Below are 27377 nucleotides of genomic sequence, written 5' to 3'. Positions count from 1 at the left end.
CTTCAGCTTCCCTGCATGCATCATATTATTAATATTAATAAATATTAAATATTTATAGATTACATAAATTGTATATAATACATTACTATACATATTTTAATATATAAAATTATGTATTATAAATATTTATATTTCATATTTTCTGCTAATAGTTTAATTGAGGTGTCTCAAGGTCAAGCGACAACTTAAGTCGCCACATCCCCCACTGTTCCTTATCAACAGAAGGACACTAGCGCTATCAGCCTATGGAAATGAACAGCTTTGGCATTTGAATGTCAGGGTGATATAGGCAGATGTACATTATAAAAGCCGTTAGCCTTGGAGAAGGGGGTGGGGAAACTCTTGGCAAATTGTCATGTAATGCAAAATGGGTAGGTGATGATAAAGTCAACTCGACTGGGACTCCGACAGAGGTCAAAGAAGCTAAAAGAAGATGAGTTTGGGGCCATGATATCCCCTCATTTCCATAGAGGTAGTCTCTCAGGTGACATCAAATACAAATATCACATTCCCTCATTAAAGCAGCAGGCCGACCGAGAGAGAGTTTGGCTGCTTTGTCACACTCTGGGACAGACATGAGAGGATAAAAACGTGTGTTATAATCTCTAAATCATGATGTAGGACAGAATTTTGCAAGCTGCTTCCACTGACTTGCTTTACCACAAATTTGTTGCAGTCCTGCATAAGTGTTGTTTTTACGGAAATGCATCTAAACACTGTGGTCACAGTGTCATGTTGGACTCCTTTCCCATATTGCACGCTAAGGACCATTTACCGCGGCTGAGCTCGATGCGTTTCACTAAAACCACAACAGTGAATGAAAGCCACCTAAAACAAAATGACCCATGCAAAAATGTTTTTCCCAACACATTTTTCCTTTATTGTGAAATCTTTCTTGTATCGCCAGAGCTTTGTATATTTTTAATTGACTTTTGAAATGTCTGTTCTAACAGGATATTTGAATTTGGGTCCAAGTGAATAGCCAAGGAATATAAACTCTCATTTACTTCAAATCCATATGTTTGTCATTATTCATGAACTGCCAACATTCATAGAGACTCACAGACTGCTATAAACAAACAAACAACGATCACACCAACATTCAGATTCTGATTTCATTAAAATGTGAAAACATGAAAGATAAACAGTATTTCAAAAATGTACACCACATTTGGTCTGATGATCATCAAACATGTTACAGATACAGTTATGTTTCAGATCAATCAATATCAAGCATTTCCAATGAATTTAAACGTACATTTTTGTTTTGCATACAAGGGATTCCTCTAAAAAAAAAAAAAACGTGGCTTGACTAGTCCTTTGTCAATAGTAATAGTTGCTCAAAATGAGTGACTTGCTTTTGTTGGAGTTTTGAACTGGTCATCATATGCCAGTGAGGTAGATTGTATTTGATTTCAAATGTAGGAAAAAAATTGAAAAATGCTGAATGAAAGAATCCTTCGAGTCATTAACGCATTAGACTTGATGATATACACTCACCTAAAGGATTATTAGGAACACCTGTTCAATTTTTCATTAATGCAATTATCTAATCAACCAATCACATGGCAGTTGCTTCAATGCATTTAGGGGTGTGGTCCTGGTCAAGACAATCTCCTGAACTCCAAACTGAATGTCAGAATGGGAAAGAAAGGTGATTTAAGCTATTTTGAGCGTGGCATGGTTGTTGGTGCCAGACGGGCCGGTCTGAGTATTTCACAATCTGCTCAGTTACTGGGATTTTCACGCACAACCATTTCTAGGGTTTACAAAGAATGGTGTGAAAAGGGAAAAACATCCAGTATGCGGCAGTCCTGTGGGCGAAAATGCCTTGTTGATGCTAGAGGTCAGAGGAGAATGGGCCGACTGATTCAAGCTGATAGAAGAGCAACTTTGACTGAAATAACCACTCGTTACAACCGAGGTATGCAGCAAAGCATTTGTGAAGCCACAACACGCACAACCTTGAGGCGGATGGGCTACAACAGAAGACCCCACCGGGTACCACTCATCTCCACTACAAATAGGAAAAAGAGGCTACAATTTGCACAAGCTCACCAAAATTGGACAGTTGAAGACTGGAAAAATGTTGCCTGGTCTGATGAGTCTCGTTTTCTGTTGAGACATTCAGATGGTAGAGTCAGAATTTGACGTAAACAGAATAAGAACATGGATCCATCATGCCTTGTTACCACTGTGCAGGCTGGTGGTGGTGGTGTAATGGTGTGGGGGATGTTTTCTTGGCACACTTTAGGCCCCTTAGTGCCAATTGGGCATCGTTTAAATGCCACGGCCTACCTGAGCATTGTTTCTGACCATGTCCATCCCTTTATGACCACCATGTACCCATCCTCTGATGGCTACTTCCAGCAGGATAATGCGCCATGTCACAAAGCTCGAATCATTTCAAATTGGTTCCTTGAACATGACAATGAGTTCACTGTACTAAAATGGTCCCCACTGTCACCAGATCTCAACCCAATAGAGCATCTTTGGGATGTGGCGGAACGGGAGCTTCGTGCCCTGGATGTGCATCCCACAAATCTCCATCAACTGCAAGATGTTCCTAATAATCCTTTAGGTGAGTGTATAAAATCTTTCTTTAATAAGCACAGACTGTGATTTCTTCTTGTTATACTTCTAATCATTTAATTTATTTATTTTTCTGACACTTTTTGGGCAACCAATATTTGGTAACTAAAAAAGGCCAAGCTCACACAACACAACTGTCAAACTCTTCTGTTGTTATTATTCTGTACATCTCATAAACTTCATTAAAACAAGTCTCTTATGATCAACAAGGCTGCATTTATTTAATCAAAAATACAGTAAAAAATATGGAGCTCCTGAGACATAGTGATGGGGGAAAAAAATATATGTTTATGAGTTCTTTGCGAGTGAATGCCAAAGCATTGAAATATATATATTTTTCTCCCATCCCATATTTTTTGCACCACTATGTCCCTTTAGAGTCTCCATAAAAATACAGTATTATTGTGAAATATTATTCAGCTTTAAAATAGCCGTTTTCTATTTTTATATACTTTACAATGCAATTTATTCCTGTGATGGCAAAATGTCCTTCAGAAATCATTCTAATATGCTGATTTAGGTTCTTATTATTATCAATGTTGAAAACAGTTGTGCTGCTTCATATTTTTGTTGAAACCATGATACTTTTTTGATGAATAGAAAGTAAAAAAAGCTTTTACTTAAGTATAAATATTTTTTGTCACTTTTTGTCACTCTCTTTGTAACTTTTGATCAATTTAATGCATCCTTGCTGAATAAACATTTCTTTCCTTCAAGGAAAAAAGAAAAGTACTGATCTCTTGTGACAGCAGACCTCACAAAATCTCAAAGGTAAAATGCTGTAATGTGAGCTTGTTAAGCAACAATTCGTTCCATAGACAGATGGTCAATCTGCATGTTGCCTTGCGACAGAAAGCGTGATATTTTTTTGGCGTCCTTCTGAAGTAATTTTTCTGGCCAGATTTGATCTCAATTATTCATTATTATGTTCTTTAGAGAACAGCAATATCACACTCACATTTGCGCTTCTGAACTGAATCACAGCAGTTCTGATATTCAGTACACCAGCAATCTTACTTGTGCGATATCACTTGAATGGCAAGTAAAAGGAATTTACCACGTTTTACAATTTGCTTCCATTATTGCAACAGAATCTCTTCAAACTGGCCTCTTTAAAATGCCCACACATTGGTCCTGAAGTTGATAAATGCTTTAAAAACGAATCACATATCATAAAAAAAATCATAAACTCCACTTGAGAGAATCAGCTCCTGATCTAATCACGGTAGGATAAGAGATGATCTGAAGAAGAGGGGTCAGCACAGAAGCCATGTGACTGAAAGAAGAACGGCCAGCACTGGGGAGATGCGGCTGAGAGAAGAGGAGCCGGACTTTGTGCGGCAGTGGTCTTTGTTTTGGCCGATGCACGCGGCGTAGGCCATGACATGGGGAATGTAATGCTGCTCCTGGACTCCATGAAGAAGATGAGCCATGGGGCCTTTGGAGAAGATGGCCACGTCTTCACCGCCGTGAGTCTCCGAGCGCAAGGGAACGGCAGACTGAGCCAGATAGTTGTTTTGCTCTGAGGGCAGAAGAAAGAAGAGTTGTCATGATATCAAAATGACGTTTTTTTTTTTGTAATGTGTTCATATTAATCTTAATATTATATTAAAATTAAATTACAAGTAATATTAATTTAATATTTAATAAGAAAAATTACAATTAAAATTATTGCTTTCCGGCTACATACTATTGTTTAATAGTTTAAAATTACTATTTAATATTAATTGTAATTTAGTTTGAATGTAAATGTATTCATTTATAGTTATTCATTTATTTCTCTTAATTTTAGAGAGTTAATATTATTAAGAGAAATAAATGAATAGTTATATTTTATATAAAAACTTTAATATTTATGATACACCTTAGTTTAGTTAAATAGTAACGTGAATATTAACAAATCAAAATGAAATTAAATTCTCAATGATTAAGAGAAATAATTGAATAATTATAAAAAGATTATTCCAATTAATATTAAGTTTAATATATTAACATTAAAATGAAAACAATAGCATGTAGACTGAAAGCATTTCTCAATAATTAAGAGAAATAAATTAAGTGTTATATTAAAACTAAATTCCAATTCATAAAAAATAATACTGAATAAAACCCTACTTTATTTAAATATGAATATTAACAATTAATTTCTCAGTAATATAGATAAATAATTATGTTAAATTCAAATTAAATTACAATTAATATTAAGGTCAATTTATTATTAATATGATTATTAACAAATTAAAATTAAAACAGAAGTCTGTAGCCTGAAAGCATTTCATAATTATTATTGATTACAATATATGAGCAATATAAAAACCAAAATAAATAATAAAAATCACTTCATTTTTCGAATAATTCAAGTCAACAGTAATAAATAACACAGAAAAAAAATAAGAGCAGCGAGTTTTCTATATTGCTGTTTACTTGTCAATACTCAGAACTACGGATATAAAAAATTGGTACAGGTCCATTTGTCTTTGTACTGGAATATTTGACATCCCCAGAAGAATGTCAACAGGTAGGGATGACAATGAATTTTTCTTCATTGCTTTTGGATTGTGTTCTATCAGTGAAAACAGAAATTGAAAGAGCCAAACCTATGCTGTGGAATAGTAATGAGACAAACAGGGAGAGAGAGTGATGGGGAAGAAAATGATAGAAAAGAAGCCAGAACAATAGCCATAATTCTATGGCTTGTCAAACATATAGAAAAAGAGTAAGAAAAATGGGTGGTGGGAACTGAGAGAGATTCACTTTACTATTATTCAACTAGATTTTACATCTGCTCCATCTCTCTATTCATGAAGAAAACTCTGAATGCAAGGTTTTAACCTTTACAGCAATGAAACACGATGAGAGAAGCAGATCCACAAATCTAATGCGCTATATTCCCACTTGATTTCTAAGCAGGCTCTTTCCATGTCCTCAAAATGAATTGCAAGCATTTCAATCCATCAAGATTAAAATCAGAGCTGGAGTATATCTGGAGTATAGGCCTTTTACATAATGTTTTAGTGGCTATGTAACATGGCATAGAGCAATTTTAAAAAGTACATCATCTCGGTTATGAAGAAAGGAAAGGACGTCGTGACGTCGAACGTGACCGATTTAAAGAGAACTCCGCATTCCAAGTCTCCCAAAAGTAGGTCCCCGGGGCAGAAACAGGAAGCGATAAACCTGTAATTACTTACCGTAGCCCACAGTTGAGACATTTTCTCTAGAACCGTTAACCAACTTGAACCCTGGGCCATTTCCATACAGAATGGCTGTGAAGGGCTTCTGGTCAATATCACTCACAGTGGGGGCCAAACCTGTGGAAATGATATTGAAAACTCTGAGTCTGGACCATAAACCACCGAAAAATCACTAGGTAATTAAAGTGCTCCCAACATGCCTTGAGCCTTCATTGCCTACCAAAGATTGAGTTCCCCCGTGGTGTGTAGCCTCCAAAGCTGAAGACATGAGAGTGATCAGCCGTGACGACGGTTAGCGTGTCGTAAACGCTGGTGAGGAGATCAGCTCGAGTAATGGCCCGATCCATTTCCACGGCCTCGTGTAAGGCCTGCTTCGCTTTGCCCTCATGGTGTCCGTGGTCAATGCGCCCACCTGGTCAGAGGTCAGAGGTCTCATATTCATACTTTGCACGTGACGTCACAAGTACTGGCTGGCGGGCAAGAACGTCATTCTCCAGCAACGAAACCCAGTAAACTAATCAAGGACGTTGCCAGTTTTACTATACAAAAGTTGGTGTTTTGAAGTGTAAACGTCATGCCAGATAGTTGTTGTGTGATTGGTTGCACTAACCGCAGATGAGATAAGCAACCTTCACAGTATACACGTTCTGTGCAGTGATCATTCCATCACTCCATCAAAGGTCATTTCAACATTTGTTTGAATACAATGGGTGTATGATCATGTAATTAATCGTGTCTTTAAGTTACCCTGTAGTTTCGTCAATCAACACCACCAGCTGGTTCGGCGAGTCAGCTGTTTGTGTTATGAGTCTAAGCTAGGCTAACTGTACGTTCACACCGCCAAAATTCATTGAAAATGAATGACTTCCGGGCACTTTGACACTCTCGCCGGTGGCGGTGTGAACGCACAGTCACAGCTGTAGTCTTTTGCTAACAACAACAAAAGTGTGTGATAGGTTGTTTTGAGGTTTGTGATATCTATGGTTTTGAATGAGAACCGGAGATGACCCAACAGTAGAGCTAGATTATTTACGGAGGAATTATTACTGCTCGATTAACTTGATAAACCTTGTCTGCTTTACATAATTTAGCTACCTTGGAGTTAATCCTAGTCCATAGTTATGCAGCTAGCTCGCTAACAGACTTGATAGCTACTAGAAAGACCTGTAACTACAGGACACTACGTTGAAAATACCCGTTTGTTGCCCGCCAGGTATCCATGGAAGTCACGTGACTGCAAAGTATGAATTGAGCATGTAGACACACATTCATTCTGTAAATATCTTTCACTTCAATAGATGAAAGGGTTGTTATAGTGCTCGTACCTGACAGTAGTTGAGCTGTTATAGTGCTGCTTTTAAAATGCATTTAATTAATTTAAAAATATTTGTGGTTGATTTTGACATTGTCACACTGTGTATCTATGAGCAAACTGGGGCAATCAACAAATTAATTTTAATGAATTATTCCAATCAATTTATTCAACTCTGTCACAATCCAAATGTTTAATGAGACTAATATTTAAATACTGCAGTTTATACTTTGTTTGTAGTTCAGTTATATAGATTTGTGTAGCGGTGTAGTTTTTTGTTTTTTTTCTTGTTTGTTTTTTCTTTGAATTTGACATTTTTATAATCTTTTTTTGATCACCGTCTATGCTGTTTTCATGCTACATAAATGAAAACATTTGTGTGTGTGTAATATGTATATATTCCTCCAGAAGGAAACACAATACATTAAGCTGAGGGGTGAAAACTTTTGAACAGGATGAAGAAGACAAATTAAGTACAGTTTAATGCATCGTGTTTCCTTCTGGAGCATCAGTAAATGTTTGAAACTTTTTTAATAGGTGTGTTCGAGTTCCTCAATTGTCCTTGTTGTGAAAAGATGGATCTCAAAATCATACAGTCACAGCTGGAAAGGGTTTAAATATGTAAAAGATGCTGAAAAACTGAAGAATTTGCAGGTCCTAAAGGACTTTTCTGCAGAACATTGGGCAGTTTAACTGCTCAGGACAAACAAGGGACTCAAGAACAACCATCACAAAACAATAAGACAACACAGGGTGTGTAAACAGATAGATTTTTATAAATTCAGCTATTTTGCAGATTCTGCAAGGTGTATGTAAACTTTTGAGCACAACTGCATATAGAGTCGTTTAAAAAGTAGCTTCCCCAGCACTAAAAAAAAAGCCAAATAATTGATACTAGTTTAATTAGATGTTAAAATGACCTTCCGTTGCACATCGGCGGTCTAATGAATAGTGATGTACACTATATTTTACCTTCCACCAGCAAGTAGAATCCACGTTCATTTTTTTTCAGGATCTTAATGGCCACGTCTACCATCTCAGTGAGGGAAGGGTCGGTTTCTGTGTTTCTCTCAAGCTCATAGGACAGGTCCGCTGGCTCAAACAGACCTGCAGCGCAAATAGAGCAGGAATTCCGTAAAACATTGGGTTAAACTTTATTACATCTTATTTTACAGTGTCCTTGTTACATGTACTTATCAAAGAAATAACAGAAAATGATGCATAATTACATGCAACTAACCCTCACCCAAACCTTAATCCAACCCTAACCCTATAAGTACAAGTTGTTAATTAATATTGCTCAGTACTTAAATATATAAACACTGCAGCACTGTACAAGTGTAACCCTTTATTTTAAGAAGACGTAGTTACGGTGTACTTACTCAAATAAGTACTGAGTAGTATTAATTAACTACATGTTCTTACTATAGTGTTATGGTAAGTGTTAAGAGTTTTGTTTAGGGTTAGTTACTCGTAATTATGCATAATTGTCACGATTTGGTCTTGTTTTGGTCATGTTTCATGTCATTGTCATGTTTCTGTGTCTAGTCTTGTGAGTCCCTGTTTGTCATGTGATCCTGCCATGTGTCTTGTCATTGGTTAATCGTCTGTTCATTGTTCACAGGTGGTTCCTGTCTTATCATTAGTCTGTGTATTTAAAGGGGTGGTAAAATGCCCTTTTCACAAGATGAAAAATAAGTCTCTGATGTCCCCAGAGTGTGTATGTGAAGTTTTAGCTCAAAATACCCCACAGATATTTTTATATAGCATGTTAAAGTTGTCACTTTTTGAGAGTGAGCAAAAACGCACCGTTTTTGTATCTGTCCCTTTAAAGGCAAATGAGCTGCTGCTCCCGACACAGTGGACGGAGCTTCAAGAGCTCATGGCTGAGTCCCATTTCGCCTACTTATACTACGACCTAAAAGTATGTACTTTTTTTGTGATGAAAAAGTACATACTTTTGAGTGTGTAGCAAAAGAGTATGCACGTTCTGGGACATACTTCGATGACGTCATGCAACGTAAACGCGAACGTGGTTGCCTAGTTACGCACACCGCAACTGTTAACAAACATTTTACATTTCATTCATTCTTATATATCCAATATAATTTTATTTACTATTCCCAGCTTTTTTTTTTCACAATACATTTACAATGTGTTTTACCAAATTGAGGAGTGAAGCAGGGCGTCGGCGTAGATCAACCAAACGCAGGTCGTTTGTGAGGCGGCTGGTTCTGACGTTCATGTGCAAATGTGTTTAACGAAAGCTACTTATTTTCTGAGTTAAAATATTTAAAGTTTATAGTGTAACTATTGTTTAACGTATTTTATACTTAAAGCTCCAATATGTAGGAATTTTGTAATAAAATTTCAAAAAATAACTTGCACAGTGTGATATATTTCCTCCAGTTGTGTACTTACAATATCTCAAAAGTCTCCAAAGATTTTTTATTTCAGAGAAATTCCGATTTTAAATAACTGGCCGTCCCGGAAAAGAAATGTCGCGCCTCAGTGACGCAATATCCCTTTTTTCCGGTGTGGACCATGTGATAGGATATTCCACCACACCGGATTTTTTTTTTTTTTTTTTTACAACAACTTTATTGAGGTTTTTTTTCTTATCACAATAAACAATAAAGACGTCTGACAAAGAATAAAAAAAGAATAAAATAAAAAATATGACCCACCACACCGGAATATCGCATGGTCAAATGCGGAAGTGGTGGTTAAAGCGTTATAGCCATAGACTGTATGGTTATAGCTGTTATGGATCACGAACTCTTTGGCGAGTATGGAAGTGCCAACAAAACGAAAGCGTCCATATTCGGATACATTCAGACTGTGTGACAAATGGAGGAATAAAACCCAGATAAATATCGGCCAGGCGTTTTCGAGATGGAGAGAGCTGCGCGTCAATCTTGGACTTGACCGAGACTCTCTCGCGAGTGTATTGATAGACAGGTAAGACATGCAACTGTCAATAATAGCACTTATAAACAAAGTTATATTGCTCTTTGTACTTTGGTAAGGCTTTTTATCACGTGTGGTGACCGAGCTTATGGCAGTACAATTAAATACAATCGGATATGATGTTAAAAAAATATATTTAGTCATTACTTGCAAATGTTCGTTCAAATTTACTTTTAGATATTGGTTTGAACACGTTACACAACACGGCATTAACCATAAAAACGTAAAACTGCACAACATTAACCAAACAAATCATTTGACATGTTGTAACGGGATAATATAGCATAACATTTCACGTTCCTTGCAGTTCATTAATTATGATGAAATAAAATAATACGATCAGACATACAGGTAATACAAAAACGAATAAATTACCTCATCCGTGATCATGATTCATTAATTCCATGTAGATATATCGCTAGATGGTGAAAACGCATTAAAAAAAAACGACATCTCCCATCGTCACCTCCTTCATAGCGTCATCAAGCTTCGCCTTTGTTATTGTTGAAACTGCGCCCTCTTGTGGTCAAATACCAAAGTCGCATACTGGAGCTTTAATCTTATACTTAGGCTATGTATAATACTTAAAAATACCCCGATGAAAATTAACCATGCTTTTACTATAGTAAAAATGTAGTTACCATGTTTCTTTGGTTGGACTGATAAAGTTAACATTTGTACAGCCACAGTATTACTACAAATAAGTCAGACAGAAACATCAAAAGAAATACATAAAAAAGACACTTGCATGACACTGTACTAGAGCCTTTTTATTTATTGTTTTGTAGCCTGCAATGAGGCGCTCAGTATCTTCATCGGACCCTATCAGATAAACACGGTACTTTTTTGTCACAACATAAACCCATTAATATTACAAGACAATAAAATATAACTTTAATTAGGGTTAAACATTTAAATTCTTACACTTAAAAACTGAGGGTGCATCTCCACTGCCACATCCGACTGCCATGTTTACATCACCACCATCCGCAGAGCTCCTCCCTCCCTCCCGCACGCAATGGGTTGTGGGCAATATTAGCCGTTAGAGTGTGCATTGATCTGCACTTCGAATTCTAACCGGAAATAGTAGACCATCCGGGTATCTTTGGAATACTCATTTCAACATACTACGATTTGGGACGTACTAATTCTAGTTTCGCATACCTATTTAGGACGGATAGTATGCGAATTGGGACTCAGCACATGTCTTTTTACCTCACACAGACATGCACTGAAAATTTCAAAAACTTTTAGCATTTTATGTTCAAACCGGAGTCAGACAAAGGTGGAGAGACTCAAGAAGTGACAACATGTAGACAACATTTCTGAATGGTTAGTTAATGAATTTATGTACCTTATTTGTTATCTTCTAGTCATTGTTAATGTCATGATAATCTATAAATCGTGTTCAGGGGGTGGGGTTTATGTAAATTTTAGGGTTGGTGATGTCACTAACCCCTGGACGAATGTCGTGTAGTCCCTACCAGCCGTTTGTTGTAGTCCTTAAAAAATGATTTCTTTAAAAGCAAATATCTCCCTTTGCTTTGAGCATTGTAACTTTGCACGTGTTGTTTATGCTCAAACAGCAACATTAAACACCTACTAAAATTAAAAAAGTGAAAACATAATCAACCACTCCTTTAAGCCCTCATGTTTGCCATGTGTCTTTGTCAAGCATTGTTTCCTGTAGATCTCTGTTTGTAAGTCTATGTTCATGTTCCTGTCTTTCATGATCTGAGTTTTCATGCCATGCCATGTTTTTGCTTCATGTTTGATCTTGTTTGTAATAAACAGCACCTGGGTTTTCAATAAGCTTGCCTCCAATGGATCCCTATGTTGCGATAATTTACTGTAATTACTATAGTAAATACATGTAGTAACGTGCAACTAAGTCACCTTAAAATAGTGTCACCAAACATCATCTCAAAAAAGGTCACTTAACCAGAAGGTTTATAAAACTCACCCAACAGATAATCCACATTATTTGGATTCAGGGAAAGGAGATCCTTCTTGTTCCAAACATAGTAACCTCTCTGATTACACAAAGGTTAAGAGAGAAACAACAAATAGGTTAGAGAAATAGCAGTACCATCTTATATTTAGATGCTTTATAGAATGTATAACAAAGCTTTGATCCAATATCCTGCAACCAAATCTCTGTAATCCAGTTTCACAACAAGTACAAATTGTCTTCATTTTTTATTAAGTGCACAGTTGTAAAGCCTGCTTTAGAGGCCTCAAGAGCTTCAGATTCAGGGAAGTCAATAAAGAGGGCATCATCAAAAGAGCACAAATACATTGCCAGAGTCAGGCAAACACAGAGAGAAAATAAAAAAAAGATTTGTCAGCAGAGGCATAGCGTGGAATCGTTTTTCTTTTTTCTGAAATGAATTGAACATGACATTGTAAATGAAAAGATGGAATGAAGTGCCCTGTTTTCCCCTTGTTTCATCTTTCACCTTATTCTTCACTCTGTCAGTCCACTCCCCCACAAGGTTCCTGCCATCTTTGCGTGTACCGTTGTGTTTCTTGTCTCCTGGGTATTCCACATCTGGTGTGTTTTTGGGGTACATATATTTCCGCCCACCCCCCATAATTACCTGCCCAACCAAAATGAAGAACAAAAGAAAAACATCACACATTTATTGTACACACTGCGGTCTAAAAGAAAATCCAAATTAAAACAAAACAGTTTAAGATGTAGAAAATGTAAAAACAATATGATGTTAAATACAGTAGAAATATTTAAAATTCTGCACTATTCAAATTGATGCTGCTAAAATAATTTGTAATTAATAGTTTAAATATTTAATAAATATTACATAAAAATAATAGTTATTATAATTATTATTATTAATACCATATTAATAATAATAAATGATGTTACTAAAACATCTAATTTATATAATAATTAATTTTACAATATGACAATTATATTAATAATAATAGTCACATTAATAATAATAATAATAATATGTATTATTATTATTATTAATATTAAATCATGTTAATAAAAATATAATTTATTATTATTACTAGTATCATTATTATTATCAATGATTATAATAATACATTTTTAATACAAATATCATCTAATAATTATTAGACCATATTATTATTATATTATTATAAATAATAACAATAATATTTTCTGTTATTTTATTTTAAATATTTATTAAATTGTATAATACATGCTTAATAATAATAATAATAATATTTTAAGTTATTTTATTATTATTTGTTTTTAATACATTATTTGTTTAAATTTTTATTGTTATTATTATTACTAATATATATTAACAAATACCATGGTGGAATAAAACTAGGCAAAGAAACAGAATATTAACAGAAACAGATACTGAATGACCAAACACAACACTATATAAAACCAATTCATAAAACTGGGGGGGGGGGGACTCATGAGAAAACTCACATTAATGTCAGGGATATTTTCAAAGAGTTGTCTGGCAATGTCTTTGCATCCACTCTGCAGTGCTTCATCTGGCATTTCCCCGTCTGAATACCAGTCCCGATCTACACAGTGGGCATAAGCGGCACTCGGAGTGGCATGGTTCACTCGTGTTGTTGTGATGATTCCCACTGATTTGCCTGGGGAAAAATACAGATAGGTGTAACTGTTAATTGTTCCTGTAGAGACATGTCCATCACTATATGTATATTCTAGTTGATTACTTGTTGTTTTCCTCATCTATCTATTGATTAAATGACGGATATTTAAACAGACTGACTTGCAGAAGTATGCACTGCATCAGCTTAGAAATGTTGTACCGGACAAGGAAACAGCTTGATTTAAAGCCATATTGTCTGGCTAAGGTCGAGCAGTTGTATGGTACACTATTTGAATGCATTCTCTGAACACAAGCACCCAAGTGAGAGAGCATTTTCCCCTGTAGTCACATCAGGTCAGGTTATCAGTTTGACGCTGATTAGACCGTCCGCCTTTCAAACCTCTCAGCTGGATTTTAAAATGTTTATTCTGGTCATGTTGTGCAAATTCCACTCGGCTACATTCACCTCTAACTTCAGCGGAGGACTTCCGTCTTATGAAACGCTTCATTTGTTTTTATTTTCAACATGAAAATAAAATATGAGAAAGCCGCCTGCGTGCTGCGCTCATCAGTCAAACAGTCACTCTTCTCATTTATTCCTATTTCTTCAGATAAGGACGTGTTGTTCCACTTTCTGAAATCCTTTATCTGCTCAACCTGGTTTTTTTTGTGCTAGTGTCACCTTTGTTTCTCTCATGCAAAAATAAGCTAATGGATTGCTAGCAAAAAAATGAGACCAGAAACAAATAACCCATCTATATTCTGATTACAATAGAAGTCGGGACAGAGGCATTATAGCTGCTGTATGAGAGGATTCAACAAAGCATCTCACCTGAGTCTTTGGCCCATTTAAGAATGGAGGTGACCTCGTTCCCCTGAGTGGTGTTGCACTGGGACCTTACAGATGCTGCGCTCACTCCAACCGTACCCTCGTTGGCTTTGACCCCACACAGATATGCCGTGGCAGTGCCTGCACTGTCTGGTACCTGAGCATTTGTGTTATATGTCTGGGGGAAAAACATGCACAAGTTTAATAGTTGGAGGGATTGTTTCACAAGAGCACTTAGTGTAGCTCTATATTTAGCATTATTATGCATTTAGCATGATCATAAACATCCACAATGGTGATTTTTATGAGTCATAAAGTCTAAAACCACTTGCATTTTTGTGAGTTATCTTGAGTGCGGAGTGTGGTGTTCGGACCCTCGCACTTCGGTCTTGTTTTATTTCGGTTCTGTGTCGGATTCGGACATTCATGCTACGAGTGTTGACATTTTGTTGCGAGCGCACAGGATTCGCTCGTTCTCTCGCGCTCTATCTTGCAAGCGTGCGGTTTTGAGTTGGCTTGGGCCATACGCTCTTCTGTCTGCGTTTGTCGTTGTGTACGGTTGGTGTGCGGAGGAAGAGGAGAAAGGCTTCCTCCATCTTCCAAAATCTGGTGGTCCTAGAGCTTCCTGCTCTCCCCGATGGCCACAGAGGTCACCCCCCCCCCCCCAAACTGCTTGCCCTGCCGGCTCCACCCAAGCCTTCTGCCGCGACGGCTTCATCCAAGCTACATATACTGTCCGGTGCCCACTACATCAGCTGTGTCTCTCTTCGAGCTGTTATCTTTGTGGGGTTCTCCTTCCTCACCCAATGCCCCATATCTTGCCAGAGCTTGACCAATCTGGTGAGATTATTTGTCCTGGATTGATCGTCTCGCCTGATTCCAGCCGGCCCTGCCCTGATGTGTCTGCCTCACTTTCTCTGCCGATGATCCTTCTTTCTAAAATCTCCCCACTGGATCTATCGGTACCTTGTTAGTCTTGTTAGTTTGTTATTTGTTAGCTTGTTGTTAGTTTGTTATCTCCACCATGGCCTTCCACTAGGACTCCATTTAAAGTATAATACAGATGGCTTTATTGGATTAAGTGAAAAATATATATAAAGCCAAAAAGAAAAACAGCTGAATAAATCTAGGAGATAATAACTGACCATAGTTCACCATCCTCACTTTTAATAATGGTTAACATCTGTGAAAAATGAGAATCATCATCCCAGAACTGTGGCTGAATCAAACTATGATTTAAATCTGTTCTCTGTGACCCGGGGTGGGCGACAGCATGGATTATGAACACAAAGGAATGGCATGATGGGATTACAACACAAGGGATGTACCTTAGAGAGGGCAACATAGGGGAATTTGTCCATCTCCAGTTGGGTTTCCTCACCGCTCAGTCCATTCATTTGACCCTTTAGAATCCGTGCTGCTGTGACCGTAGATACACCCATACCTACCAACAACAAAAGTTGCCATGATTAAGACAGACTATTTTTAACAATAATGCCTTCCTTCAAGCACCATCTGTCATAAATAACATGGTCTGCCTATACCTGAGAAAGGAACAAGCCATTCTCAACTTAATTCTTGAAGTTTATTCAGAATAGTGAGATGAAATGACTACTTGTCACTTAACAACCTGCTATACTTAAAAGCACAAAGACCAAATTAAAGCAGGCCTACAGTTAAAAGTCTCAAGCTTGCAGAACTGTACAAAACTTTATAAGAAATGTTCAAAAAGCACAATCACATTGAAAAGAGTTCACAGAGTCTGTCTTCAAATCTTATACTCTATAAATTAAAATATTACACAAAATGTATTTACTGCAATGTGTTAATAATGCATTAAATGAGGGTTGTGACTTCAGTTGCAACTATGAATTGAAAACGTATCTGAAGTACTCTGAACTATAAAAAAAGAGCAATTAAATTTGAGTACTCTAAAAGTTTATGCAAATGCTTATTAATTTACCTTGACATCTTATGTAAAATATATTCCAATCTTCAATAAAACCATAACTTGAAAAGCAAGTAATCATTGACTCTTAAAACCCCAAGATCAATCCTGCCAGCATTTTCACAGTCAACCGACAAATTAAGTCATATTATATCCATGTGTGCAGTCTGAATTGAATGTGATGAGATGAAAAGACTGTGTACTGCAAAATAATGGCAATATACTTTTTTATTGAGTTGTCCTTGCGGGCACATAACAATGCAGTGTAGACCAATTCATGAACAAATGGCTCTTTTAATATGTTCTTTTTTAGTGAATGAAATGCACACAGTGTGCCGATCCTTTTAATGTATAATACAAATCAGTTACCATTTGAAGTCAATCCTTGAATGAACTTAACATCACATGATCGTGACTCCAAATGATTTATATCATCTACAGAATGACAAAACATATGTGAAACTTCAGAAGTCTTTTCTGAACTTGGTTGGCTGACCTCCAAGAAAATCATAAGACACATTGTCATTTTAATAATCTTAATGCATGAACCAACAGGTCAACTGATCGAAATGCTTTAGTATCTCTATTTAAACAGTCGCTTCTGGAAAATCCTGTATGTGAAATCATCCTTTTTTATAACTGGTATGTGTTTATTGTTGTTGTGGAATAAACCAACATGACAGTGGTTGAACTGAGGGTTCATAAGATATATTTTTTAGGTTTTGTCAACTCAGGTGTTTTATACCAGCATTGCTTTCCTTTCACAGGGACGTAGTGTACAATAAGCTAAATTATTTCCAATAAATATGATGATTTCTTAGCCTGGGTGCCAGCCCGAACCCCGCCCACAACATTTTTGGTCGGGTAGTTTGGTCTGGACTCGATCCGTTGAGGAGTAATTATGCTCGGCTCCCAGAAGGCCGAGCCAATCAAATTGCCAGGGCGGGCTTTAATCGATGATGGACAGATGATCTATGGTTACATAATCACACACGTCATCAAATAGCGCTTGGGTTGAATTGGTTTTCAACAAAAGATGACTGCAGCTGGAGAATTAAGATGTTTAGATTCCGCTATCGCGTCTGTTATAAAAGAAAACGACAGCGCATTAATTTTAAAAGACAAACAGAGAACTGGTGGTAGGCAGATCGAGGCTTCGTGAAACAATGAAACAGTTGAAGCAAATGTGCCATATTGTGTCGAGGCTTCGAAACAATCCGACACCCGTCTCAACGGGCGACACTTGCAGGTGCTGATCTGAAACAACCTTGATGAGTCATTAAAAATGTTTTTTTATTATTGTATTTTCTAATATGTGAAGCTTGCAACCTGTAGGCTCCTCACTGTGCATAATGTTATTTTGGTCATGAAAAATTTATAGAATAGAGAAATCAAGCCACAATGTCTCACTTTTTTAATCGATTTTTATTAAAAAATATAAATTTCTCTGCTGTGGAAGGACTTAGGCTAATTCTTTTTTTAAAGATAATTTCTCCAGCCTTTGACAAACTCCTCTCACAAAAACCCACGAGATCAAGATGCGTTGACTTCACTTTTATACAGATGTGCGAGTGTATGGTCTGTTCCCGACCCTGTTATATAAACTTTGATATATCCTTTTATTGAAACGGGTGCTTTTCTGTGCTTTTACTTTCACTTTTGCTGCAGAGACCCTTTTATGTCCTATAAATGTGTCATATTTTTGATAATCCGCGCAGATTTCAGCTGATGATTCTGTTTAAAAGTTATTAATAACAAATCATAAATGAAAGAGAACTTACTGCATTGCTCTGATTGGTTGTAGGTCTATCCAATTGAGTGCAGAGTTTTTTTTTTTCCTGGTTCGGTTAAGACACGCCTCATAATCAAAGCTCTATGGAACAGTATCAGACTCACATTCTGCCTAGTATATGACGAAGTCAGGCTAATGATTTCTATTGTTCCTGAGACTATCTTCAGTTTTAAACCAGAATAAATCAAACTGCCTCTTCCCTCCATCCTTTTAGTGCCCAAGCTCACTTTGAAACGCATGGCGCTTTCAAATTTGTCCAGAAGAAACATGACGTTCAACCTGACGTTGACTGCGGTTAATTTGCTTATTTCTCATTAACTTGATATCCATCACTGCCCGTGTTAATGCTTAATTTTGAAGCAGGTCCATACTCTGTAACGGTGCTTTTAAAAATATTTAACTCTTTTTGTTGGACCAAGTATTGCACAAACAGTTTTCGAGGCTTGGTTAAAAAAATCTAAATCAAAGTGGATTGATATTGTTTGAAAGAACAGAAATTACAATTTATTTTAATTTACGGTCCATCCTATAACCAGACAAAAATCTCATGGTAAAGATCCACAGGGATCCATGGATGGCTTGACTTACCATCACCAAGAAAAAGGATGACGTTCTTGGCAATGTTCTTGTTGAGCTCTTGGAGGGTCAAAGCAGTTTTTAGTGAGCGCTGAGCCCAGCCCTTCCAGAAATCAGGGTCCTTCTCTTGTTCTACAAGCCATAAGAAAACATGTTTATACGTTTGCCCACAAATGATACCACACAAAACCAGCAAAGATGCTCCTGCAAAACAAGATAATGATAATGGCCTTAGACAGATGTCCCCATTTAGGGATGATGAGTATGCAATCTCTCTCTAAACTAAACTGAGCTGATAACAAATTCTGGACAAGAACAACAACTGAATTTCGATTTTATGCATATCTTCTTCTGTCCACATAAGCTTCTTAAACCCACAATCACGTAAATGAACATATCTGGGACCATCTGACCTGAGGGTCCAATCTTCTTATAGAAGCTGTCGTACATTTGAAATGAGTTTTATTCTATGCCCATACTTGGAGCAAGGTCGAAAAGAAGACTATTAAACCTTCAGTTAAATAAAACTGGCTTGAGATGGTGTTACATTGTTTATGAAGCACTCATCTGACACTATGACTCTCTATGAATCAAAGACACTACAAGCAAACTATAAGGCAAGACTCATTCATGTTCCAAAAGAGCTACTTTCCTGCAGAGTTTCGTTCTAAACCTGCCTCAACATAAATGGTTGTAAATATCCTGAAGTTTTCCAGAAGATCTTGACAAGCTGGTTCAAGTGTATTTGATTTGGGTTGGAGGTAAACTTTCCTAGAAGTTAAATCTATAATGCGCATAAGTATCTAATTCATTTTTAAAGAGACAAAATGCTTATCATTGCAGAGAAAAAGTATAAAAGTATGCCATTGTCCTATCTAAAACAGGCAAAAGGCCAATAAACAAAAAGTATCTTAACTGACCTGGAAACTGAGGCTTTGCCAAACCTTCCCAAACCAGGCAACCGAGGATAAAGAGTGCAGCGACCTTCATTTTGTCACCGTTTGCAAAATAACTCACGTTCCAAGGATCTCAGAAGACTCTAGAATCTGCAGTGAAAAAAGTTTTAGTTAATGCTAAATATTTCTTCTATTCCCAATTTAAAGTTCAGAGATAACTACAAGGAAGCCGTTCATATGCTGATTTGAGCTCTGTGTCAGTGTATTTGTTAGAGCGGTCTAACATAATAATATTGGCTCAACCAATGCCGTGAGTTTGGGGCGGAGCTTCCTTTCTCCAGCTATTATAGACCTCCTTGATTTGAAAACAATCATTATTGTTGCCGTTACGTTTGGTGACAGAAATGACACACTTCATCTTTAAGCACAGAAAACAACTATTTAACATCCCAAGACTTGTTTTTTCCATTATAATATTATATTCATGTGTGAAAACAGCTGGGGATGTATGTCAAAAAACTGATATAAACAATCATTAAGTGCCATATTTGAACATTAATTTGAGAAAAAGTTCACACCTGCGTTAGTATTAAGCCTCTCTGTCTTCTTCTCTTTAGTCAAGGTCACTTTAACGGGATTGAGTGCCATTGCACACAGTGCTTTAATAGCCATGACAAAGCTGATTAACTGGACACCTCGGTTCTAAGGCACAGGACCGCACGATTTCTATTACGAACACACAATTCCTCAGCTTACTTCACATCCTTTTAACGAAGTCTTTAGTCATTGCGCAGAAAACATCAATCAACATCAAAGCCATACATTCATTCAACCTATACATTGCCCATGCTGGAGCTTTGACCACTTGGTGGGTACATTTGTAAAACTGGGGGGAAAAAGGTCACATAAAACAGTGAAATGCACAGATATAGAGTTTACATAACTGTTTTGTTGACACTTTATATTAGGTGTCATTAACTACTAAGTACTTGCATCAAAATTGTTAGGTATTGTAGGAAACTCAGACGTGAAAACCAGGAGACTCTAAAAGAGCTGTATTTTAAAGGCATTTGGTGGGCAGTCCTTAAAGTATGGACTTTACACACAGCCTTAGTGACCACTAAACAAAAGCATCTAAAACATTACAGAAACTTACACCTGGCAATGAGAGATTAAATCATTAAAGATTAAATCAATATCACTTATACACTTGACTCCCATCAAAGAGGAGAGAACTTAGAATAGAAAACACAAAAGGTTAATTGTTATTAGACTGTCTTTTAAAATTATATTTCCACAGTATACAATCCTACTTATTGTGTTCAAGTTGTATTGCAAAACAATTTAGTGACAGGCTTTAATAGTGGTGCAAAGGTTCAATAAACTCACAGTTCGGATCATATTACTGTTTTTGAATCCGGGAAAGAAGAAAGAAAGAAATTGAGGGAAGGGGGGTAATGTAACTTTGCTTTCATTTATTACGTAAAGCCCACTTTAAGTACATCGATACCACAGCAAAAATCTTGTTTTTAATAATTAAACATTATCAAAGACAAGTGAATATTCAGTAATAATGTTCATTGTATAAATTAAAGGTGGTATAAGTGATTTCAGGCCCAAAAATATTTTTATCACATTCATCTAATCTTTCCAAACAATCCGCTAGCTGCCCGCCCCATAAGCATGCCATCAAAAAACCACGTCTCTGTAGGCAGCCTAGGCTCTGAGATCTGCACACAAAAACAAGTGGTTTAGCCAAACACTCAAAACCAAAACAAATAGTGTTCCAACCAATCACCGACAGGGGGAGGGTGTTGTGAGGTTTTGTGCTCATGCACGGCTGCAAGCGAAGTCAGAGCTGAAGAAAAAGCTGGCTCAAAACCTCACAACACCCTCCCCCTGTCGCTGATTGGTTGGAACACTATTTGTTTTGGTTTTGAGTGTTTGGTTAATAATAATGACCTAGCAGCAGATATTAATAGGCTGCTGTCACTTTAAGCCCTAATGAATGAGTCCAATATAATGATACACATCTGATTTCTTTCTCAACTGTTTAGGCTCACTTATGACATAAAAATGACTGTGTTTACGAGAATACCAGCAGAGATGTGTTTTTTAACGTAACTTTTTGTGTATGTGTCTGTTCAAGCACAAGGAGACGCGAAATAGGAATAAATTCGGTGATGAGCCTCAGTTTATGCGTGCTTCGGGTGCGGGTTTTCTTTCGCCTCTTCTTGTGCTTGAATGGTTTAAAATCACTTAAATGTGTAAATTGTCAAGAAAAAAAAGTGAAAATAATAAAGGTTCACTCTAAGATGGTTAAACTTAGCAATTAATCCGCGAATCACATGCGTGCCGAACCGCGGGGCCTGGTCAGTAGTGATCACGGATCAAGTGCAACCCAAGGTTTCAAGGTATGGTTACGTTTAAGGATGGGTTAAGATGTAAGGGACCAATATTGGTCCAAACCCTTTGGTGTTTGATTATAAAACAGTTCACTACCCTAAAAATCAAGAGGCCAACAACAACAACCAACCAACGCAAGTCATTTAGAACATTTGTTTCCTGTGTTATAATCGACACACCATTGCACATCGACTTGAATCAGTAAACTTCTAAGCACCCCCACTAGTTCTAGTTCTGTTCCAGAGAGATTTTACCATGACTTGAGGCTCATTCACAAGCTCGGTCAAAAACGCAGTGGGGCTCCAGCTGGCACCACTCTTGAAGCTAGTCTGCAGGTGAAGAAACACAACAGTGCCAAAACACAAAGGAACAGCAAACCGGAGAAAAAAGTTGTCAACAAAACAGAAACTCCTTCTCGATTCATGGCATCTGAATGTAGAGATGTTATTCTCTCGGAAGAAGAAAAAAAAAATCACATTCAAAACAAAAAAAGAAAACCACCTATCCTTCCAGCACACTGGCCTGAACTACAACCGCGAATTAGAGCTGCAAGTATGTGCTCAAGAGGATTAGATTAGTGTTATTACTGATGGAGACAATCTTCCTTCATGCCTTCATCTTACAAAAAGAGACTTTACATTATTCATAGGAACATTAGTGAATAATATATTCAGACCTATCAAAATCAATGCTTTCTGTAGGACATTTCATCATTTCAGACATTTTCATGTCTACCCTAGAGTGCCATCCCACACCAAATCAGTTATGTTGTTTTGTCAGAACCTGTCTTGCTTTGTTAATGCCAGTAAACCCCTGAAGGCATAACTGCAACTCAATCGCTCTAATAAACAGGAACATTAGATCACATCATGTCACATGAATTGCATTTAACTCTAAACATCCTAGAGGCCATTCGATCACAGAACATCAAACACTGACATAAGAATTTTATTAGGCTGTACATTTTGGTAAACACGACAAAACAAAACAAAATTAATCTAATTATGCTGATGAGTCTCTCTGAACAACAAACCCTTTAAGGAAGAGCAGAAATTTTAAATGTTCTCAAGTTTATATAAACTGAGGCTGCACTGGGCTTTCTAATGGTGTTATTGTTACATCTACAACTACATTAGTATCAGTGCATACAAATCAGTCGGGCACATGATCAATAAAAAGCTAACAAACTCATATTATGTCTGGGAAGCACTTAGGAAGTTGTAAAACAAAACCTTTTATTCCTGTCCCTGCATCGCATTGTTTTCTCTTTATGCTGTTTCTATTTTTCTTCTAATTCTGTTATGCTCTGATTTAGACAAGAAAACCTTTTCTAATAGCCAACGATCACAAATATGAGAAAGCAGAGAAAGACAAAAGTGAGGCACAAGGCTGGAATTCATAGTCTGACAGAATGTCACAGACCTGTCTCAACAGTTTGATCCCTCGTCCAAACTTTCTAAAGGAATGCCAACGGAATTTTTTATAATAATTTGGAACCAATCATAATGAGATCAAACAGGAATCCTTGTTGGAATCCTTGAAAAATCCATATAAGATCCTACTTGAACAAAAATTCAGATTTTTCATCAAACATGATTTTATTGGATTCTTAGATGCCTTTTGTTTTTGTTTTATCCAGTTGGGATTGTTTCCAGATTACAATAGAAATTCAATTCATTCAGATCAGCCAGGAAAAAAAATTGCAATGGTTTAGTAGGGTAAAACAGTACAGAAAAGTGAATTTGTGCCCTAAAATGATGTAAATAAATACATTAAAGAACCATTTCCAATCCAATATACACAAAGTCTAATATACTTGGTGTAAATGAAAAAATTAAGAGTAATATTCAAAGGCATATGCATCTCTCCCTATGTAACCTCTAACAGTATGTTGTGTTTTCTTTAGACTGACCAACATGCACTTTTATGTTATTCATAAATATGTTATTCATAAATATATTAAAATTTAATTCATATAGACAATTACTTAAATACACCTCTTTAATTAACATCTTTTTAATAGGCCAACTTTTTTGCATAATCTTTTAATATTCATTATTTAAAAGTGATGAAGTGTTATAAAATAGCATTAAAATATAAGAAAAAACTTCTGACCACCAAATCAAAGTTAATGTGATTTAACCAACACGCAGGAAGCCATTATACGGTCATGTGACAAGGACACCATAAAACAGAGAGGACCCCTTCAGACCTTCGGGAAGGTGTCAAGGTCATTAAAGTTTTTTTTATATATATATATATATATATATATATATATATATATATATATATATATATATATATATATATATATATATATATCACATATTTACAGCCCAAAAACTTTGTAGCAAATGTTTTTGCCTTAAAATGAAAGTATTTTTGAGCAAGAAGGGTATTTTAGTACTTGATTGATGTATGCAACCAACATGAATGAGTAGCCTACATTTCTTCTGTTTTACATATCTCATGTCTGACATTTATTTGTCATTAACTATTTTGTCTTGCTTAGTCAGATGCATTAATTCTATGTCTTTACGGTTATAATCGTTTTCCAGGACCCCTGCCACTCTACAATGTACCAGTGTCTCGTGTGCAGTGCATAGACGGTGCAGTGATGCACAGAAAAGCGTTTCTCTTTTCAATTACATCCTTTTATCTCTTGAGATCATATACAATGTAGCCATTGGATGCCAACACGCGATTACCGCTCGACAGAACAGGAAAACCATCAACATTTCCCACATCGCTGGAGCGAGTCATTGTGAATCGCGAATTGTTTAATTGCAGTAAAGTTGAAAGAGCGACTCACCGTTATACAAACTGAGATCATTCACAACGCAACTTGTTGGACTGGGTTGAATGAATAACAGCACAACTCCCAACTCTTCCCCGCGTTGTCATTAGAACTCCAGTCACATGAGACGGTGTATGAACAGAGTCATTCAGCAGATAACCAGCGCTAAAAGTGATAATACTCACCCCTGTAGCCTACTCGTGTTCTGTATCCGTGCACCTCTGAGATTCCAGCAACATCAAGACTCACGTTCACGTACAGTTCTCTAGTCGGGCTTTTATAACGCTACACAACGCGTCAGCCCAGGAGAGAGAGAGAGAGATTGAGAGAGAGAGACCCCCGGTTAGTAGAGTCCACTATAATTAATAGCGCTATCTGAAGCGCGAGCTCCTCCTGTTGATAGGAGGCGTTTGAGTTGAAGAAGAACATCGTGTAGGATTCGATTACATATACATATCTCCTCTTTCTTCATTCCTGCATTTCTTTATTTGCTTTAAACAACAATATTTTCAAAGCAGCAGACATGCCTTAAGAATTAAGCAGTGTAAAAGTAATGAATAGATTGCAATGAAATATAAAGATATAATAAAAGTGATATGTGCATCAGTGCAGCCTTAAACATTGAAGTTGGTACTTTTTTTTAATTTCACGTGTTTATGTATCCTTTATGGTTATATAATAGGCTATATAAACCTAAACGTCAAGTGGTGTATCAAATACACAACACTAAAATGTACAAATGTTTTTGGAAATTCAGTTTTATCGCAGCAATTTAGAAAATAAATTAAAATAAAAAAAGATTAAACCTTACAGGTAATGGGGTTATTAAAAAGAAAAAAAATACATATAACAACTAATGTGTAACATAATGTGCACTCATTACCTAGAACTCATTATAAGTGTTTCTCTAAGGCAAAAACAAAAATAAGCTTACAAACAACAAGGTCTCAAGAGACTTGATGTGCTAATGATGTGTCTAAGGCTTGCATTTACCTTACATTACCTCTAAACTTTCTACCCTTACTTTCTAAACTTCATTGACATTCTGATCAGACTAACCACAAGATGTCACTAAGAACGCAACAATGCGCTTGATTGCCCATCAGAGAACTATCTCACTCATTGAAAGTCTAACGACTGGTAATCGGCTGGCCATTGACCCTACATTACTGTTGGCATTTGCTTCCCTGTGATTTCCAGCTGTGAAAAGTCTAAAGACTCACAATAATCCACATAAACCTCCTAATAACTTTAACAGCGCATTTTTAGCGATAAATAGGCTACTTAAAGATTGACATCATGTTTACACGTGAAGGATGAGGTCATTTCCGAAAGGTTTTGCGTAAAATTAGTCACCAATACTGTAATCGCTCAGAATGAACTAATGCAGACATAAAAGCTGTATTTTTCCTGATAATCTCTTCTTAAAAAGTACCTCTAAATGGTATTTACTTCATGAATGAATCATTTATGTGAACAAATCTTCCATTTGATTCCAATGCATTGACTGACGCTGAATTCAGGACCGCATACTATACTCTTAGGCTACTAGTTTTAGCATATCTTTCTATGGCAGAAATACTAAGAGTTGTAGATATTTTGGTTCCCTGTTTTCGAAAAAAGATCGACATTAAGAGGAAACCAATGTTCGAGTGCAGGCTGTAAGGGGGCATTTCATTGGTTGGGCCTGCTGAAACAGAATGGATCAAAGGTACATAGACTCTTGGGGATTTTAATAAAGCAAATCTCTCCCATGAACTGCCAGAATTCAGACAGCATGTTACAGGTCCCACCAGAGGCTTTAATATACTGGACCACACCACAATAAAAAATGCATATCACTCTGTCCCATGTGCAGCTTTGGGGCTCTCTGATCACTGTCTAGTTCATCTTATACCAACCTTCAAGCAGAAACTGAGATCAGCTAAACCTGTAATAAGGCTAATAAAGCGGAGCGGGATTTACAGCTTCGTTTGCAATGATTAGAGTGTTTTTGAAGCTGCAGCCACAGGTCTGGATGAGCTCAAAGATACCATAACATCATGCTACAACAGTTTCTGTGGAGATACATGCATTTCTATCAAAACATTTGTATCATTCAATAATGATAAACCATGGTTTACTGGGAAACTCAAACAGCTTCATCAGGCCAAAGAGGATGCTTACAGAAGTGGGGATAAAATCTTGTATTACCAGGCCAGAAACAGACTAACAAAGGAGGCTAAAAGAAGATACTCTGAAAAGCTGAAAAAACTGTTCTCAGCCAATGGCCCATCAGTCTGGACAGGTCTGAGGAACATCACCAACCAACAATGCCCCCACGACCTGGAGAATCAACAACTTGTTTTAATGTAGGTTTGAAAAGACCAGTCTCACACCCCACATCAGCTCTGATCTGAACTTCTCACATACAGTATACCAATACCTCCTGCAACCCCCCTACTGCTATTTAACCTGCAGTGGAGGACGTGAACCAGGTTTTCATAAAAAGAAGAC

The 27377-nt window shown here is 36.8% G+C and overlaps 1 protein-coding gene across 4 annotated transcripts in view; it reads right to left on the bottom strand.

The window, feature by feature from the left end:
• Nucleotides 1-861: 861 nt before the first annotated feature.
• Nucleotides 862-27377, bottom strand: part of alpl (alkaline phosphatase, biomineralization associated) — a 29242-nt gene continuing 2726 nt past the window's right edge. The window contains exons 1-12 of one of the 4 annotated variants that reach the window (XM_081358373.1): nucleotides 25067-25276; nucleotides 19703-19828; nucleotides 18795-18914; nucleotides 15795-15910; nucleotides 14470-14644; nucleotides 13502-13677; nucleotides 12528-12668; nucleotides 12032-12101; nucleotides 8071-8205; nucleotides 6007-6198; nucleotides 5784-5903; nucleotides 862-4114 (exon numbers count right to left, since the gene is read on the bottom strand). In XM_081358373.1, the coding sequence (XP_081214499.1) occupies nucleotides 3849-4114; nucleotides 5784-5903; nucleotides 6007-6198; nucleotides 8071-8205; nucleotides 12032-12101; nucleotides 12528-12668; nucleotides 13502-13677; nucleotides 14470-14644; nucleotides 15795-15910; nucleotides 18795-18914; nucleotides 19703-19772 (1581 nt within the window). In that variant the 5' untranslated portion in view covers nucleotides 19773-19828; nucleotides 25067-25276 and the 3' untranslated portion in view covers nucleotides 862-3848. Of the gene's footprint in view, nucleotides 4115-5783; nucleotides 5904-6006; nucleotides 6199-8070; nucleotides 8206-12031; nucleotides 12102-12527; nucleotides 12669-13501; nucleotides 13678-14469; nucleotides 14645-14798; nucleotides 15911-18794; nucleotides 18915-19702; nucleotides 19829-22338; nucleotides 22435-25066; nucleotides 25277-27377 lie in introns of those variants that run through there. The other 3 variants (XM_081358376.1, XM_081358375.1, XM_081358374.1) reach the window with 3 other exon arrangements.

This window comes from Scardinius erythrophthalmus (assembly GCF_964197995.2).
Source record: "Scardinius erythrophthalmus genome assembly, chromosome: 25".
Taxonomy (NCBI): domain Eukaryota; kingdom Metazoa; phylum Chordata; class Actinopteri; order Cypriniformes; family Leuciscidae; genus Scardinius; species Scardinius erythrophthalmus.
Note: the sequence above shows the minus strand (reverse complement) of the source record. Positions and strands in the feature narration are given on the sequence as shown.